Source organism: Phascolarctos cinereus, unplaced genomic scaffold (genome assembly GCF_003287225.1).
Source record: "Phascolarctos cinereus isolate Bilbo 61053 unplaced genomic scaffold, phaCin_HiC Scaffold_7;HRSCAF=346, whole genome shotgun sequence".
Classification (NCBI taxonomy): Eukaryota; Metazoa; Chordata; class Mammalia; order Diprotodontia; family Phascolarctidae; genus Phascolarctos; species Phascolarctos cinereus.
This window is the reverse complement of record NW_027556180.1, coordinates 37,945,934-37,964,729: the sequence shown is the minus strand read 5'-3', so window position 1 is coordinate 37,964,729 and position 18,796 is coordinate 37,945,934. Positions and strand designations below refer to the sequence as shown.

Here is an 18,796-nt window from a genome sequence, read left to right as displayed (position 1 = left end):
TTAGAAATATTCTCAACATTCATTTCTGAACATTAGCCAATTTAAACACTTTTGTCATTTTCTTTTGAACTAGCAAAAATAACTTTTTGAACTTGCTGACTTGAGTCAGCAAAACCTCAGTTCAGACCCTGATTCTTCTCCTTCCTACCTTTGTGGCCATAGGCAAGTAATTTACGTTTTCCCGGACTCAGTTTCCTTAACTAGTAAAATGGGAGGTAATAGTGCTTCTGTAATAATGTTATTAGGATCAGATGAAGTTGCTCATATATGTAAAAGGCCTTGGTGAACTTGAAAGTGCTGTATAAATATGAGCTCCCCCCAGTTCCCCAAGACCTGGAACACTATGCAGCCTCCAGAATGTAATCCAGAGCCCCTTAAAAGAATGCTCAGCCTCACTAAGTGTCGGAACAGGAACAACCAAAGGGGATGCTCGTGAATGTCCATTGTCCAGCCTGGGATATGCTGTTGGATGGAAAGCTGGTCAAGCTTTTGTAAATCCCTAGATTCAGTTGTACCGTGCTTGAAACCATTTCAAACTAACATCTTAAACCTTTGCAGAAGGTTTAAATCATGGAAATCATAGAAAAATAGCCCAAGAGCTAGAACTTAGAGTAAGTCCTGATTAGGGAAGAAAACAAAGGATCCCAAATAGGATAGGGTAGTCAATGTCCAGTGGAAAGAGCCCTAGGCCTGGGGTGGGCCTGAGGTCACTTGGTACCTCCAACATTGATTACTGGTACCTCATTTTCCTCCTCCATAAAAAGAAAGATCAGACAAGATGGTGGCTCCAAAGTTTCTTCCAGCTTGATAGCTGTAATTCTAAGATGTAGTAGGGAAATAATTTCCATGGTTTGAAGGAAACTATGAGTAATGATTAAAACTCTCCTGGAACATAAGGGCATAGATTTAGTACTGGAAGGTCACGTACCCAATCCCCCATTTTATAGATGATACTGAAATCCATTAAAATTTAATGAGTTGCCTGAGGTTACATGGGCTGAGGTAGGAGGGGACTGAGATAAGATATGGTCCCAGGTCCCAGACCCATAGGGTCATTAATTTAAAGCTAGAAGGAACCTTAGATTTCAACTCCTTTGTGTTATAGTTGAAGAAACTGAGGCTGAATCAGTAAACATTATGAAGTATTTACTGTGTGCCAGGCATGTGTTAGGGCCTGGGGATATCTCCCCCAAAATGTAAAGGAAAACAGTGTCCCTGCTCTCAAGGAGCGTGCATTCTAATTGGGAAGAAGACATAATCTAGGTGCATACAAGATATATGCCAAGGGTAGGAAGGGCTTCTGTAGAAGGTGGTATCTGAGCTGCATTGTGAAGGAAGCCAGGGTAGCCAAGAGGTGGAAATGAGGGGGCACAAAGCCTTCCAGGGATGAGGGACCATGTGTTTGAAGACCCTCAGGTAGGCACTGGAACTAGACTAGATCTAGCAAATGGTAGGGAGTGAGCTAAGAAGACTAGTGAGATAAGAAGGGGCCTGGGTTTTGTGAAAAAAAAAAAAGAGTGACAGGGAGCTATTGGAGTGGGATTCAATCAAACCAACACTTAAAAATCTCGGCAGCTGAATGGAGAAGAGAAATGGGAGTGGGGAGAGACTCGGAGTCATTGCAGCAGTCCAGACAAGATGGTGATGACCTGCACTGAGAGAATATGGGTGGGTCTGTGAGGTTGGTAAGTTGAGGATGGACCCCAAGCCTGTGATGCCCTGGACAGTGGCAGAGAAAGAGGGGAGAGGGTTTAGGGTTCAGTATAATTAAGTGCTTAGTAAAATACACTTGGGGCTATGGTTGGGGGAGAGGTTCTCCTTTTCCTCCATTCTCTGTTCTTAGAGTGCCAAGGGCATTTCCCAGAATTTACCCCTTGCCTTCTTTTCCTAGAGGCTTCTTGATCTTTTCGTCTTCCCCTTTTTGAGGGAAGTTCATCCTCCGTGTCTAATAGTTGGTCAGTAATTTTCTTGATGGAATAGAAGGAAGAGAAAACTTGTTTAAGGGACAAATACAAAAATCCTGGCAGTACCATCGATACAAAACCCCAAATCTCAGCACAAATTTTGCCTCTCCCTTTACTTTTTTGTAAGGGATGTACTAGAGGTGCTGTGAAAGTGAGGCTGCTGCTTCAGGGGCAGAACCCTGGCTGCTCAGCAGCCTTCCCTTTGAGAGGATGGGCTGATTCCAGACTGGTAGGAGGAGGAGGTGAAATTGAACCCAAACAGGCAGCATCAGAATGGGCAAAACCAAGGGGCAGCAGTGTGGCCCTCCTTCTCCTGCCAGTCTGCAGAACTGTAGCCTTGTGACATCATAAGCACAATTGTAGGTGTTGTAAGGGCATTTCTTACATTGTACTTGACTATAAAGTGAGATGGGTTAAATCCCAGATTCATAGACTCTCAGGAGTTAGAAGGAACCTTGGAAGCCAAGCTGGTTAGTCTAAACTAAACACATGTACCCTATTTAATTGGCTACTTACTGAAGAAGTCATCTGTCCTCCCTTGAAGCCCTCCGAGGAAGAGCTGCCGACTGCCTTCTGGGCTTTTGAAGAGCTCTGCTTGTTAGACTTGGTAAAGCTGTCACCTCATGGTTGTGTAGGGATTACAGTGCTAAACCTGGAGCCTGTACTCACAGCCAACCTGGGGTTCTGTTTGTGTGGCTTGGACAAGTCTCTTAGGCTCCCTCAGCTTGGTGTGTTTGTGTATAAAATGAGCTGATTAGACAGCCACCCTCTGACCTCTGAGCCTTCTAGCTGTAAATATGAACTCATAGTTGGATAAGCCAAAATCTGCCCCTCTGCAACTTTTACAGATTGTTCTTAATTTTCTTTCTGTTATTTTGGAGAGGTAAAATAATATTTTGATTAAAATGGATCTTTAAAATTCAAAGAAATTCACCTCCCTCTTACCACACCTCCGTCTCCTAAAAAGCTCCTGAGTCCCTCCCCCAAACCATTTCATATTCTTCACCTTCATGCTCATCCATGCTGCTCTCCCCATTTTCTCTGATAAAACACGTAGGGTAACCAAATCCGATTTTTGTTTAAAATGCAGAGGACTCTTAGGCCCAAAGGTAATGAAGACCTGAATTACAATTGGGAAGGTGTATAGATTATATTGTAGAGTCAGACTCATCAGGATTTAGCAACTGATTGGCACTCTACCCTCTTCTTAACTTTAGTTAGAAGGTAAATTTGGAGAGTTGTTTTCATAGAAATGATTGAAACCCTAAGAATTGATGAAATGGCCTAAGGATGGTAGCTGGATGAAGAGCACAAGAAGGATGTCTTCAGAGAGAAGGATGGAAGATGGGGACGAGGCAGGAAAGCTCTCAGAGAAACAGATGGCTCATGGAAGGTTGTGTGCGAGAAACGGCAAGGAAGATGGTTTGTTTGGCTGGACATAGATTAATTTCAAGGGAAGAATATTTAATTTGGTCCCAGGAAACCACTGATGGCAAACTTAGCTTTAAGAAAATCATTTAAACAGTTGTTTGGACGTTGGATCGGAGAGGGGAAGGACCTTGGTCAGGGGGGTCATTGTAATAGTCCAGGTGAGAGGTGACAACAGGCTGAATCGGGCTGGTGGGAACTTCATTAGTCTGAAGAGGAGAGGACTGGTATGAAAGGAAAGGCCTCTGAGGCTTTGGCGGAAGTCTAGGTGGTCAGGGTCTTTCAGTCAGCAAACATTTATTAAGTACCGACTGTGTGCCAGGCATTGTGCTAAGTGTTGAGAAGATGAAGAACGGGAAAAGCCAGTCCTTTCTCTGAAGGAATTCACTGTCTAATGGGTTGAGACCATATGTAGCAACTATGTACAAGTGAGATCTGTATAGCATTAAATGGAAATAATCAGCAGAAAGAAGGCACTAGAATTAAGAGAGGTTGGGCAGAGCTTCTGCTGGAAGGTGAGACTTGACGTGGTACTTGTGTCCAGGAGGCTGAGATGAGGAGGAGAGCGTTGTAGGCATGGGGCACTGCCGGGGCAAAGGCATAAGAGTTGGGAGGAAGGGATCAGCCCAGAGGCCCGTGTGCGATGGAGTCCTTGTCCCAGAGCCACGTGTGAGAACGCTGACGAGGCAGGAGGGGCTGGCGCGGGGAGGACCCTGAGTACCAGCTGTGTGTTGTGTTTGCTCCTGCAGGCAGTAGGGGGCCGCTGGAGTTTGTTGAGCAGGAGAATGGTGTGAGTAGGAATAAGGTTCTCTAGTCTCTTGGAACCACAGTTTTCCCATCCATAAAATGGGGATGATAATACTGTCTTTCCTTCCTCATGAGGAAATTGTGAGCATGGGTCGTTTAGCAAGCTTTTGTCAGGCATCTAGTATGCGCCAGTTACTGAGCTGACAAGGACAAAAATGGTAAGACTCAACAGGATTTAGCAGTTGATTGGCAACTTCAGGTGGGTGTAGCTTTGCAATCAGCTAATTGAAGACCCCTGCTTTGGTGTCCAGGAAATTTAAATGCTTGTCATTAAAAGGTTTTTCTAAGTTGGGATTCAGTGGTCGTTATTGTGTGTGCTTAATACAGTCTTACCTCCCAGGGTTTGGCTGATAATTTGGTGATGAAATTTAAAAACAGGTAGCTTAGGGATTTTTAAAGTCGAAGGCATCACAGTTGAGCTCCAGCTGTGCTGTGCATCGCTCAGATGTCCATTCAAAGTGCTTTTGGGCCAAATTGTTTTTGTAAAATAAGGAGAGAGAGAATTTTTTCAAAATTAATTAACGTGTTTATGTGTGTGTATGGTGATAAGGAGATCATAACTTACTTGGTATGGGGACAGTACACAAATAAACCCGGGTCAGGATGTTGAGGCTACAGAGACGTGGAATAGGTCTCTGCGCATGGATAAACAAATTAAAATGGGACTGGATGAAGAAATTAAAGCTTTGTAGCATCTGACCTTTTTTCATGAGAGGTATTTTTTTACTTTCCCAAAGTGAACTTCATGTTGCGATCCACCTGATAAGCCTTGAGTGTGTGCTAATTGATCATGCCTGGGTCTTTGGGGACTTGTGCAAGTTATTCAGTATCTCTGAACAAGTGATTATTTCAAACGCTCCCTCAAAAAGCTTGTCAGGTGTTACTTTGTTCTCTGGGATGTTGAGGGGAGTCATTGGTTTATAGGGTTTAGAGTGGGAGGAAAGTCCGTGAACAGCTAGCCTCACTTACAAATGAGGAAACTGACCTCAGAGAAGTGAATGATATTCAAACTTTGCCCATAAATACATTAAGGAGGAAACCCCTAGAGGACAAGGATCTGCCTTATTCATCGTTGTATCCCTAATGTTCACCGATCATTTCCCGAAGTTAAGAATAAATTAATTTATCATTGTGTCAGGGAATGCTGGTGGGAATTAGCAAGATGGTTGAGATGAGGACCAGACAATCTGAAATGACCTCTGAGAATATAACTGAATGTCACTTGAGGTGGAGGCCCACCACCTCCAATAATTCACCTTGCCTCTCCCAAGGGTGCTCTTTGAAACCGTAAACTTTGTAGGGGAGGGCAGGACAGCCAGTCTGAGGAGAGTATACCAGGCATTAGGCTGCTCTGTCTTTAAGTTGGTGAAACAATGAAGTTGATCTAGCCTGTTTGTCCATCCTATTGAATGAACACCTCTATATGTATTTCTTTAAGACTTTCTTTTGGGGCAGCTAGGTGGCACATTGGGTAGAGCACCAGCCTTGGAGTCAGGAGGACCTGAGTTCAAATCCAGCCTCAGACACATAATACTCACTAGCTGTGTGACCCTGAGCAAGTCACTTAACCCCATTGCCTAGCCAAAAAAAAAAAAAAAGGACTTTCTTTATCCTTTTGAAATCTTGGCTCTTTCTGTAAGAAATGTGTTATGATAGAAAGCACAGGGACCCATGACCCTGGCCTGCCAGGTCATGTAGTCAGTAGAGTATCTTTAGATGTGGACTTGACGATGGCCCCTCAGGTCCAGTGTGGCTCAGATCTGATTGTCCTCTGTACGTGCGCCTGCTTCCCTGGAGCTAGGTAGCTGGGTTACACAGTGAATAAGGGAGCATTTGGAACCAGGAAAACCGGAACTCAAATCCTTCCTCAGACACCTACTAGCTTTCTGACCCCAGGCCAGTCACTTAATATCTGTGAACCTGTTTCCTTATCTGTAAATAACCTTCGAGTGCTATGTACATGCTAGCGATTGTTGTTATTATTTATTAACAGTCTCCCATAAAAGGTTACAAGCCCCTCAATAGACCATGTGTGTGCTGCTCTTCTTATTCTAGTATCTCTCCCTTGGTAATCTCAAATATGCAGATAAATCCCAAATTGGTATATCCAACCTTAATCTCTCTCCCTGAATTAGAATCCCCAAATCATCCACTGCCTGCTTTCACTCTTTACTGGAAGTGCCATCCACATTTCAAATTGAATATATCCAAAACTGAACCCGTCATCTTTCTCTCTAAACTTCCTGATTTACCTGTAGATTTTCTCATGATAACATCTTGAATAAATTTCCATTTTTACAGATGAAAAAACTGAGTTCAGAAAGGGTAAGTGATTTGCCCAACATCACATACACAGTTCTGGTCTGAGGCAGGATTTGAACTCAAATCTCCTTGATTCCAAGGTCAGCACTCTTTATACTATACCAGATCACCTTTAGTAGTTCCCATGGAGTCTCTGCGTCTGCTTTCTTCCCTGTCTGAAATACTCTTCACGCACGTCAAAATCATCCTAAAACAGCTTTGATGCTCCCATTCGTTCTCCTGTTCAGAAGCTTTTGGTGGCTTCCTTTTATCTTGTAGTGAAAATAAAAATTTCTTAGCTTGGCATTTAAAAATCTTTCTTTCTGGCCTGTACCTGTCTTATCAGCCACATTCCATTTTGTTAAGTACTGAGTTTCATCCAGATGAGACTGGGGTTGGATATTATGGCATGATTGTTTTTCTTAGACAGCCATCCTGTGTAGGGAGGGCAGGAAGGGATAAGAGCAGCCCCAACCCCCAGTGTCCTCAAGCCTACCTCCGGGAACCCACATAGTGCTGGGGGAGCTTGACCTTTAGTCCTGGAGTTCAGGCTCAAATAAACATCTCTTGAGCTTTGTAATTCATTTGGCTTGTATGGATTGAAATTGGGCCTCTAGGCTTGTGGTCTGGAAGTGTGCAATTGAATCTGTAGTCTAAAGAGGCAAAGAGGACTCCAACATGCCGTAGTGGTTAGAACTCTGGGCCTGAAGTCTGGAAGATCTGAGTTTAAATTTTATCTCAGACACTAGCTGTTGACCCTGAACCAAGTCACTTTTCCTGTTTCTGCTTTAGTTCCTTCATCTGTAAAATGGGGTTACTAATAGCACCCAGATCCCAGGGTTGTTATGAGGATAAAAGGAGATGTTATATGTAAAACTTTTTGCAGACCTTTATCATCATCATCGTCATCATCACTACCACCACCATTACTCATCACCATCAAAGTGCAGACTGCTAAATTCTACCATCCTTTGTAAAATAAACATACCCATTTCTTTTGTGAGTATATGGTTAAATGAATGCCTCTTGAGGACAAGTCTCTGCCCTAAAGAGTGTGCTTGAGAAAGTAAAACTTAATTGTTCTAGTTTAAAGAACTCTTTTATATCTGTTGATTTGTTACATTTTCCATCCATTGTTATTTTTTGGTGTTTCCGAAACCTGCACTAGTTCTGCTAAAGTATATAAAAGTGACTATGCCAAGACCATTTGATTTTACTATTTACTCTAAGGGTTCTTTAACTTTTGTTGAACGCATTGATAAAGAGAAGGAGAAGGGAGTATGGGGAGCTCTCAGTGTAGGAGTGTAACACTAAGTCAGTTTCTCCTGTATGCACTCTAGGACACTAATGCTATTTCTTAAAACAATTCTTCAGTGTGAGTGAGGATGATTTAATAGATAGTTCTTTATGTCATCTAAATGGTTTTAACCATATTCTCATAAAATGCAAGACTACTTTCTTTTAATTATTCAGATTCATGACATCTCACTAATAAGGAAAAAAGTTCAGTCCTCCATGGTATTTAGGTTTTGTACTAATGTAGTCAGGAATACTGAAGTGCAAATGAGGCCTCAGATACTCACTAGCAGAGTGACCGTGGGCAAGTCACTTAACTTCTGTTTGCATGATCCACTGGAGATGGAAATGGCAAACTACTCCAGTGTCTTTGCCAAGAAAAACCAACAACTGAACAGAAGCGACAACAGAATTACAGAAGGGTCTCCAGGCGCCCTTTGGGGCTGCTTTGTGTATGTCAACAATGCCGCATGCCTTTGGCTGGTGTTGGGGGGGAGGAGGGAGAAGGAGAGGTGGTGAATGGGCAGGGCTTGGTCATGTAATTTCTAAAATAATTTTCTAAAGTTACTTTGTTTATCAGCATTTGCTAACAGATGTTAGATAACCTTCGCCTTATAGCAATTAAATTAGAAGTTTTTTTCATCATTTCTTACATTGTTTTAAAATAATTGAGAAAATAATTTACTTTGTTTTATTTTTAGGGTTATATCCTGTGTTGTGACCTCATGGTTTAAGTGGGAATAAAGATGAGTATAAGCAGTGATGAGGTCAACTTCTTGGTATATAGATACTTGCAAGAGTCAGGTGAGTACTTATATGGAATAAATAGGCCTCAAATTCCTTTAATATTCTCAATCATCTTTCATGCATTTGACGTCTGTACCAGTCCAAATTGTTCAACTTTATATGTTTCTTTAATGAATGGACTGCCATTTGTTTTTAGCCTATGTACTACTGCATGGTTTAACTCTCTGACTCTTTCAAATATATTGGAATCATCTCAGGCATATGTTTGACGCAAAAACTTTGGCTTTCCCAATTTAAAGATGACTTCTATGATTTTGATCCAATTGGGAGACATTATGAAATGCATATTCACCATAAGGCTGCTGTTCTCCAGAGTTTGGCCATTTTTATTCAGAATCCTCAGCCGACTTTTGAGAAGAATTAGAATGTACCAGGCACTAGGAGTGTTGGGGTCATTATGCAAAGGCAGCCTAATTAACCATCAACATTTTTTCATGTTATCCCATTGGATTAAATTATCAAACCTGAAGTATGGAAGAATATAGAAAACATTATGTATTTCTGCTGTCAATTTCAATATAGACATGCATGTCAATATCAGGTAAAGAGAGTGCTGGATTTGGGGTCAGAGAGGCTTGGCTTTGAATTCAGGATCTGCTCCTAATAACCTCATCTGTAAAAGTTAGGGGATGGACTCTGAGATTTTAGGGCCCTTCCAGTTCTTCACTTGGGACACTCTGATCGTTAAGCACATGTTATACAAGTAAATTCTCCTGAGGCCTCGGCTAAACATGTGACCATGCGTGCTTCCCTTTTTCTGGTGATCAGAACTGAATCAAGAAAAAGTGGCAATAAGGGAAGGATGTTTTCAAGGGACATCCTAACAGGTGCTTGGAAGTAAGAGGGAAAACGTATATAGGGAAGGAATAATGGAAGAGTTATATAACTTCAAGAGAAGTTTCAGGTTGTACATTTAGGGTGCAGTCATCAAGTAGTCCAGAACCTCAAAGCTAAAAGTTCTAAGGGATAAGACTCAGAACTTTTGCAGTGTTTACTTTTAAGTGGTCTAGTCCTTACAGACTGAAGCATACTTTTTTAACTTTATTTTTCTTGAGGGTTTTTTTTGGGGGGTGGGGGAGGGTCTATGTTTTCTTTCACAACATGACTAATATGGAAGTATCTTGCCGACTGCACATATATAACCTATATGGAATTGCGTGCATTCTTAATGGGGGAGGGGGAAGGAGGGAGGAAGGGAGAGAATTTGGAACTCAAAAGTTTTAAAAACAAATGTTAAAAATAATTGTTTTTAGAAGTAGTGTAGTCTTACGGTAAAGCCACCTATAGAAAGATAAACTTTTTCAGCTTTGGGGTAATATACTATAGGAGTAGGGGAAAGTATGACCCTCAGGGACAGGGGAACAATTTATGTAACAGCCTTTAGACAAATAAGCAGCCCCCAAATACACTCACCTCAGTAAGTTTGCTTCCCATTGTACATTCTCTCTCTTTCTTCTTCCCCCTAGCCTAGTTTTCAGTTTGGCTCTTCCCAGATTTTTTTTTTTTTTTGGTAGCTACTAATGTCTCTTCAAAGGTTGTTCTGGAAAAAAAAAGCGTCTTGGTTAAAGTGGCCGTAGTATTTGAAATAGGATGTCTGTCAAAATGTAGTTCAGGTTTATTAAGGAAAACAAACCAGCCCCACTGCATTGTATTCATACCTGATTTGGGCCTAAAATTTCCAGAATAGCTAGTGAATGTGAGAGAAACTCTGATTCAAAGGGATACAGTCCCTACATAGGACTTAACGGACATGAGGAGGCTTACTTTATAGGGTTACAATAGGTTCTGTGCGTGTGAGCCTTAGAGTTGGGTCATTGGTCAGGCCACAACTTGGAGGCTTTTTGATTGCAGAGCAACAACTTGATGAGGGAACCCAGCATGAAAGTTAAGCTTCATGAGTTCTGAAGGCAGGTGCACCCTGTATGCATAGCAGCAGGGTAGAGGGCAGGCCTGCTGGGGCTAAAAAGGGGGCAGACTTCCTGCTACCAGATACAGAAAGATAAGTAATGCCTCTGTCTGCCCCAGGGAGTTTTCACGGTGAATGAGAGAGCGGTACCACAAACATCATGAGACTTATTTCTCAGATTTATTCATTAGACTTAAATCTCCCTCCCCAAACATCTTAAAGATGCTTCTCAGAATATATCCAAAGAAACTTTTATGTTCCATGACACAGCTAAGAGTATTCCTTTTCCTTCTAACTAGGTGTAGTTTAAAAAGGTGGGGGATGGGGACAGGCATAATGGAGATTATGAGAAGTTGGTGTGGAAATTGGTGCTGTATTATAACTCACAGATTTGTCATTGGTTACTATTCCCCTGTTTTAGTTATGTACATTTTATGCTGTAGCATGAATCAATGTATTATTGAAGTTGATTCTCTATTCTGTTCTTTGTCCTTAACATAAATGGGTGGGTGTCAAGCCCTTGGTTGAGAATATTATCTTCTGTTACTTTTTTTTCCCCCATGGGCTAATAGGATTTGTCATCCATCATTTTGTATCATTTTTGCAGGAATGTAGCCTACTTCACCTGGGCCCAAAGACTGCCACCTAATCTATGCCTTCTATGAGAAGACTAGAGATGAGAACATTAGGAATGTCTGAGAGAAGAAAAAGACTTCTGAATGTTATGAACAAGCAGTGTTAGAGCACTTTACACAGTATAGCCTCTCAAATATTTGTGGAGTAAGTCCATCTTTAGGTTAGGAAATGAGGCAGAATAGAAGATACATGTAAGCTGGATCTGGGTCAAGATTAAGAGGAATATAGCTCTGAGCCACACCCACAGTAGACTTGACTGTAAATTGTGGGCAGCTTTACTTGGTGGCAACCATTCTATATTCCTCTGATCAGCTTCTTTTTGGTGGTCTGCTACGAGTTACATGGAGCAAGTGATCCTGTGTTCTTTGTTCCTGTTTTTTAATAGTCTGGGTTTTGCTTTTGTACACCCAGTTTGTGTTGATTACACAATCATCGTGACTTATATTTGGTGCCTTATTTCCCTGAGAACAACTGTCGTATGTGGGTCATTGGCCAAATTGTATAGAGAAGATTGGCAACTTTTGTGTTAGTTTTAATGTATTAATCATGAAACTTGGCTACACATTGTTGACCAGGGCAGTCTTACGTGTTGTTTGATGAAATCGGTTAATTCTGTTCTGCCATTATCAATCTTTTCTCATAGAGTAACTGAGTGAAGGTTAAAAAAATAAAGCAAGAAAGAAATTTAATAACTCAGTTACTATTATTCCTTTTAACAGGTAGGGAACCCCTGTTGTAAAACTTTGGAGTAGCAAAAATGGGACCCCTCCTAAGGATCTGGATTTCAGGATTAAAACCTCCTAAGATCTCTTCTGTCTCTCGCATTTTAATTGTATGTGAACCATTTCAGAAAAACAGATACATTGTATTTCTAAAAACCACTAGAGGAGCATGTCAGCAAATTCTTATTTTTTTTCTTTAATGATTTTCTCTTAGGCTGTAAGCAGAGGTTCTCAAATGTATTTGGCCTACTGCCCCCTTTAAAAAAAATGACTCAACACCCCTCTGGAAATGTACTTTCTTTAACCCTTTAAATTTTTTTTTTTTTTGGAAATTTGCATCATTTAAAAAAAATACTACCCCCCTGGATAATTCCAGAACCACCACTGCCCCATGGGTCAGTGTTGCCCACTTTGGGAACCTATGCTTAACAACAGGTTATGGACTTGCCATTTATCTCCCCTCACCCTTTTTTTTGCCATTTAAATGACTGTATTAAGTACAACTCTTCCAGTGCAAAGATTCCTTAAATATTAATTGTTCTGTGCATATATTTCACCACTGATGATGGGCTGTCTCATGGAATTGGGGAAAAAGTGCTTTGTAAACCTGGCAGGGTAATATAAACGTGCAGTATCGCGTTTCTGCAAGGAATGCACAGATTGTTTTTGTCTGTGGCCTGTGTTAAATTTGGGTGATCCTTATTTTGTGTTTTTACTGGGACTTTAAGTTAATCAGTTGAGGCTACATACATACTTTTTGAAAAATTACTTTTTAATGTATGGGTATGAGTATACAATAAAAACACATTCAGTGTTATCAACTTTCTTTGGAAGAATTAGCTGCATTTTTTATCTAACGACATCTTTTTTCAGCCTTTCTTTTCACATGGAGGTCTATTGGAATAATAACTTTTGGAATAGGTTTTCCTAGCCAAGGAAACCTGTCTTTCTTTTAGTCATTGCAACTTAGAGGAATTGTTCCTTGGATTACAATTGTATTTAAGAACTATGGTTTATATAACCATGAGAGAATCTTAATAATTGGTTTTTGTCTTTTATATTTTTACTTTTCCTTTTATTTACAAGAAAAAAGTTACTTCAAATGAAATCTCTAAACTCTTGAGGAATCCTTTGGATATAAAAGCTGCAGTGATTGAGTGTATTTTCTTTCCTTTGCATCTAAAGAGAACTGTTCTCTTAAGTACAGTTTACCCCGTACCTTTTAGAATCATCAATAGCTTTATACTCCCCACAGTCGAATTTTTCCTACTTCCTGGCACTGGGTTTGATGGTTTTGGGGTGGCTTAACAAAGTGGAATGCACACAGTATACTGTATCTTATGTGCCAAAATAGAGCAAACAGAGATTGACTTTATCTGCCATACTGTCTTTAATATCTGCCAGAAGGATGTTAGGAATGTATTTGATTGTCTTAACAACTGATAAACATGACTACTTTGTGTTAAATTCTAACGAGTAAATCAGATAATTCTATATTGTTTATTCTCTATTAGCACAGTTTTGTTTTGGACTTTTTCTTTTTCTAAAGAATTTTTTTCAGTTGTCACTGATGCTTTTGTATTTGGCCATTTGTAGGTTTCTATTTTTTTTTTTATAATTTCTCATAAGGCTATCTGTAGGTATTGTATTTGAACTCTTTGACAATTTAAGAAAAAAAAAGCCTTGTGTAGGATGTAATCATCCCTATCTTAAACTGGCTGTTAAATGAGCTGACTTAGCACCCTCGTCTCCATCCTGAACTTTAAAATTAATTTATTGTTTTAGAATTAACTGCTGTTACGTACATAAATCTCCAGAATTCCTCTGTTTAGAATTTCCTTGACAGTTTTGGGAAGTGAAATGTTTTAGTCTTTAGAACTAAAGGAATAGCTGGCGTTTCAGAAAACATTTCTTGATGTGACCAAAGTTGAGAACCCACTTTGACCTTCTTTTTAAGGAAACTATAATATCATATACATTATATTTCAAAGGAACCCATTTCAAATGAGTTTTTATTTGTACACAGTTGTCATATATTTCCCTGGCTCTACTTGTAAGAATTCCATATGTGACTGGGTATAAGCCAGCCTAGTATATAGGTCAACCTGAATTTTTCTTTAACAAAATTAATATTTTGGCCCATAATTACTATCTAGCCCAGTCCATGTTGAGCTGCCATTCTCAGCAGCTGCAAAGAATAGGCAATACGGCTTCCTCTGACTTTTATTTATGCAGCTGCTAATGGACTGAGATCACCACTGCTTTTCCCACCCTAGACCAGTAAGAGCTGATTTTAGCAGCAGTCTGGGTCAAGCTTAACTGCCTGTAGTGGAAGCTTTTTGCAGCTGCTCAGAACTGGGGTGGAGGGGACTCAGCTGTTAGTATGCCTGACATCAGTATGGCTTCTAAGTCTTTACGGTTGTGAAATGACAAAGCTCTATGAGCATAGGAGACTGAACAAACGTGCAGAACTTAGTGATGTAATCAAATAAAGTCTAAAAATTAATCTGATACGTTTTTGTTTAAATAGATATTGTGCACAAAGCCAAGGAACCAAGAAAAAACTATTTTTTCAGAAATTTACTTCTGGCAACCCTGGTGACTTTTAATTGCACCAGTCTCAGGTCTCTTATGCTTATATCACAAGTAGTCATACTTGTGCCTTCAAAAATATAACAACATCCATAGCACTGCACTGCTTTACAGCCTTTTAAATTGCAAACATTGTAAAACAGGGAGTTAAATCAATTAAGGATCTGTTAAGCACCTTCTGTATGCCAAGTCCTCTTCTAAGGCTGCAAAGATATAAAGACAAAACAACATGTACATTCAGGGTCCCAACTGATACAAAGGAGATGTAAGTAATGAAAAGGGACCAGTAGCTTCAGGAATCAGGAAAGGCCCTGCTAGAAAGCTGCTCACAAGCTGAGCTCTGAAGGAAGCTAGAGATTGTTTTCATTCTTTTTTTTTTAATGAACTTAAAGACCAATTTGAATAGTGAAGGAACAGAGAAATGTGAGCTATTGTATAGAGTTAATTCAGTTTTTAAAAGGTGTGTATGCTCAAATTTAACTTGGTGAGCCTAGGGAATCTAGGAGCAGAGGGAGGACAAGCATCTGTTTCAGGCAGGGGGAGCTTCCGTAATGGTCCTGAGATAAAAGTTCGAATGTTGTACGGGAGAAGAAACAAGTCAGGCAGGGATAAGGAAGGTGGAAAGGTAGGCTGGAGACAGATTGTAAAGAGCCTTAAATGTTTCAGCAGAGGGGTTTGTATTAGATCCTGAAGGTAATGCAGGTCCCCTGGAGGATTTTGAGCATGAATATGACATGATCCACCTTGTACTTTGGGTAGAGGACGTTGGGAGCTCTGTGCAGGATACTTTGGAAAGGGGAGAAACTTGAGTCAGGAAGAGCCTCTAGGAGGCTATTGTAATAGTCCTGGTAGGTGGTGAAGGCCAGAATAGAGAAAGGGTTGAATGAGAGCTATTGTGGAATTATAATTGACACAACTTGGCAGCTGATTAGCTTTGCCTCTGGAAGGAGAGCAAGGAGTAGATAATGACTCCGGGATGGAGTAGTTGGGGTGGGGTGGGGGTGTAATTAATGAGTTCTGTTTTTATACCTCTCACAAATCTTAAAGGATGTGTCCAGTGGGTACTGGGTGATGCAGGATTGAAGCTCAAAAATCCCACAAGGAAGGGATAGATTAGGGACTTGTGTAGAGATGATAATTGAACTTGTGGGATCTGATGAGAGCCGTTTAGAACAGGTGGAAAAAGAAGACAGTCTTGGGGTACTTCCACACATAGGGTTTGAGACATGGATGATTATACAGCAAAGGATAATGAGAAGGGGCTGTCCAATAGGTAGAAGTGCCAGGAGAGCAACATTTTAAAAACCTAGAGGAGTAAGAATCTAGGAGGTGATCAATGGGACCAGATGTCATGGAGAGGTCAAAAATGATGAGATCTGAGAAGATGCTATTGGATTTGGCAATTAAGAAAATATTGGTAACTTGAGAGAGCAGTTTCAGTTGAGTGATGTTAGCTGCCAAATTGCAAGAGGCTGAGAAGAAAAAGAGAAGATATATGCAAGATTGAGTAAATAGCTTTTTCTAGGAATTTACCTGTGAATAAGAGAAGAGAGGTAAGTGAGGGAATAGTGAAAGTGTAAGGATGAGGAAGAGCTAGCCGTTTTTGTAGGCAGCAAGAGAGGGATGTTGGAGAGTGAAGATTAGAGGAGGGATTGATGGTGGAGGCAATTTGCTGAATTAAGAATACAGTACAAACAGTAACAGTGGCTTTGACAAGGAGAAGGGCCCTGCCTCTTCATCAGACTGGAGTAAAGGAGATAGAATGGGGAAGAGGGATGATGTCAAGGGATTTTGAGGTGTGAGGTAGGGGGAGAGGGAGCACAAAAGAAGAAGGGCATCTGTTTTCTCAATAAAGTAGGAGGTGAGGCTCTCTGAGGGGAAGGAAAGGGAAGACTTGGGAAGAGAGGTTTTGGAGCTGCTGTAGGGAAGAGTTGAGAATAGGTCACATAAGTTTGTAGTGCTCCTAGTGATTGTGGTGTGTGGTGTCTTTTGGCACCATTCAGCAACACGTGGGTGAGTTTTTGAATGGAGAAGGGCGGGTAGTGGAAATTGTGGTGGATTGATGTTTGACAAAGCATGGAGATAGAGACAGTTGAAGTCAGTACAAAGTTGGATTGATAAGGACTGTCAAGATTGGGAGAAAAGTCAAGCCAGTAAATGCATCAGATTTGCACTGTGGCTACAACTACGAAGATCTTTACTCTCAATACATTTACATTTCAGTGGGGAAGACAGGTATATATGGAAAGAATAAATACAGAAGAAACATAAAGACAGTATAAGTGAGTTTGGGAGAGAGTGCAGTAGTAGTTGGGAGGGTCGGAAAAGGCTTCATTTAATAGATGGAGCTTGAGTTGAGTCTTAGAGAGGTATTCTGAGGTAGAGATGAAATGGGGGAATGAATTCCAGGCATGGGGAGTCACCAGGGCAAAAGCACAGACACAGGGAGATGGAGGGTCTTGGGTGAGGAACAAAGGGAAGCTGATTTATTGGATTTGCTGAGTATGAGAAGGGGAAGAATGTCTCATGAATGTGGAAAGGGGTTTACAACCAGGTGTGAAGTTTATATTTTTTATCCTAGAGGTAATAGGAAGCCACTGAAGCTTGAGTAGTTGGTGACATGAAGAGATCCTACATTTTAGGAAGATTATGTAGGATATGCCAGAATCAAGAGACCTCCAGGCAGGAAAACCAGTTAGAAGGCTGTTGTAATTTCCTGGAGGGGTGGCAAGGGCCTGGTTTAAGCTGGTAACTGTGTGAGTAGAAGAAAAGTGTGGGGGGAGCGAGGCCGGGAAGAGACACAGCACGATTTGTTGATGGATTGGATGTGGAAGGGGTGAGTGAGAATGAGCTGAGATTACAAATCTGGGAGGCTGGAGGAAGGGTGGTATCCTGGACAGAAATAAAGAAGTCTGGAAGATGAATGGATTATTAGGGAAGGATAATATGCTCAAGCAGAGCACGTGTCCAAGTAGGACACGATGAGTTTGAGATTTCTCTGGGACATCCAATTAGAAAGTAACTGAAGTTCAGGGGGGCTACTGCCTTAGTACACAAATTTTTGGGTCATTTGCCTCAGAATGACAGAGGCACAGGAGACGATGTAGCCCCACAGTTGGGTTTGGTGTGGGGGAGAGAGGAGAAGGAACACTGTACTATGAACACCTGGAGAAGATGGGGAATATCCAAGAGGAGAAGGGAATCAACAGTATCTGATGTAGTAGGTCCAGGAAGTTGAGAACTGGGAAAAAGAACATGGCAGGTGGAGTGGGAGTGGGGGAGTAAACAATAAAGAAGGAAAGACTGTCGATTTTAAGAAGCCAAGGTTAAATGAGAAACTTTGTGTTAAGAAAATACAAGAAAGAGAGCAGAAGGAAATTCAGAATGGGGCAGAGGCAGGTACGCCTGTTCTCTGCTAACTTGATCACCTCCTGTGGATTCATTGGTCATTTCCATGCAGATGCCTCCCAGATCTCTAGCCTCTCTTCTGAGCTTCAGTCCTACATCATCAGGTGTCTATTTTAAAAGTAAACTGGATGTCTCAGAGACATCTTTAGTTAAACATGTCATTTTCTCCAAAAACCACCCTACTTACAAACTTCCATGTTACTGTCAAGAGCACCATTAACCTTCCAGTCACCATTCTGATCCTTGACTCCTAATCTTCACCCCTAGATCTAGTCTGTTGCCAAATCTTGTCATTTCCGTCTGCACAGCATGCTAAGTAATTTCAAGAGGAATGTGCACTGCCAGCTTGGGGAGGGAGGCTTTGACAGACACTAGAGTCATTCATTAAGCATCCTTAGGCTACTTGTGAGGCTTTCTTGCTTCTGAGTCCCTGGACTTACATGTGAAGAAAAACTCAGTAGTTTGGGATCATACTGATATATAGGCACTCCTGTTTGGGGAACCAAAAAAGGCACTCTGTAAGATTGACAGAATGTATTTCGATTTTTTTTTCCTCCTGTAGGCAAGGACTGCGTACTGGAATATCTTAAAACTTCATCTGGTAGCTGTTTAAACTGCTTATTGCCACCATGTTTTCTTTGTGGTTTGCCAGGGCCTTTGCAGAGGGGAGGCAATTTCAATTGACATTAGGAGCCCCTTTCTCTATTCTGTCCAAGAACTAGATCATCTCTGCTTTCCTCACTCTCAGCCTCATTACACAGATCTCAAGACTTAGGGGACATGAAAAGCAGGGCTCTAACCAAAAACATTTGGGAGCTGCAGCCTTTTGGCAAAGCTCCTCATAGGCATTCTTGTGAAAAGGAAAAAAAAAAAAACTAAGCTGAAATCCTCTCTCCATGCACTAAGTTCCCATCCAGGCCATTGGTGTT

General features: G+C 41.1%; 1 protein-coding gene across 8 annotated transcripts in view; it reads left to right on the top strand.

The window, feature by feature from the left end:
* The window catches only part of TBL1XR1 (TBL1X/Y related 1), a 172,888-nt gene that overhangs the window by 111,758 nt on the left and 42,334 nt on the right, over positions 1-18,796 (top strand). For all 8 annotated transcript variants that reach the window (XM_078147331.1, XM_020980625.2, XM_020980614.2 and 5 more), the window contains one exon: positions 8,498-8,600. In XM_078147331.1, the coding sequence (XP_078003457.1) occupies positions 8,543-8,600 (58 nt within the window). In that variant the 5' untranslated portion in view covers positions 8,498-8,542. The remainder of the gene's footprint in view (positions 1-8,497; positions 8,601-18,796) is intronic.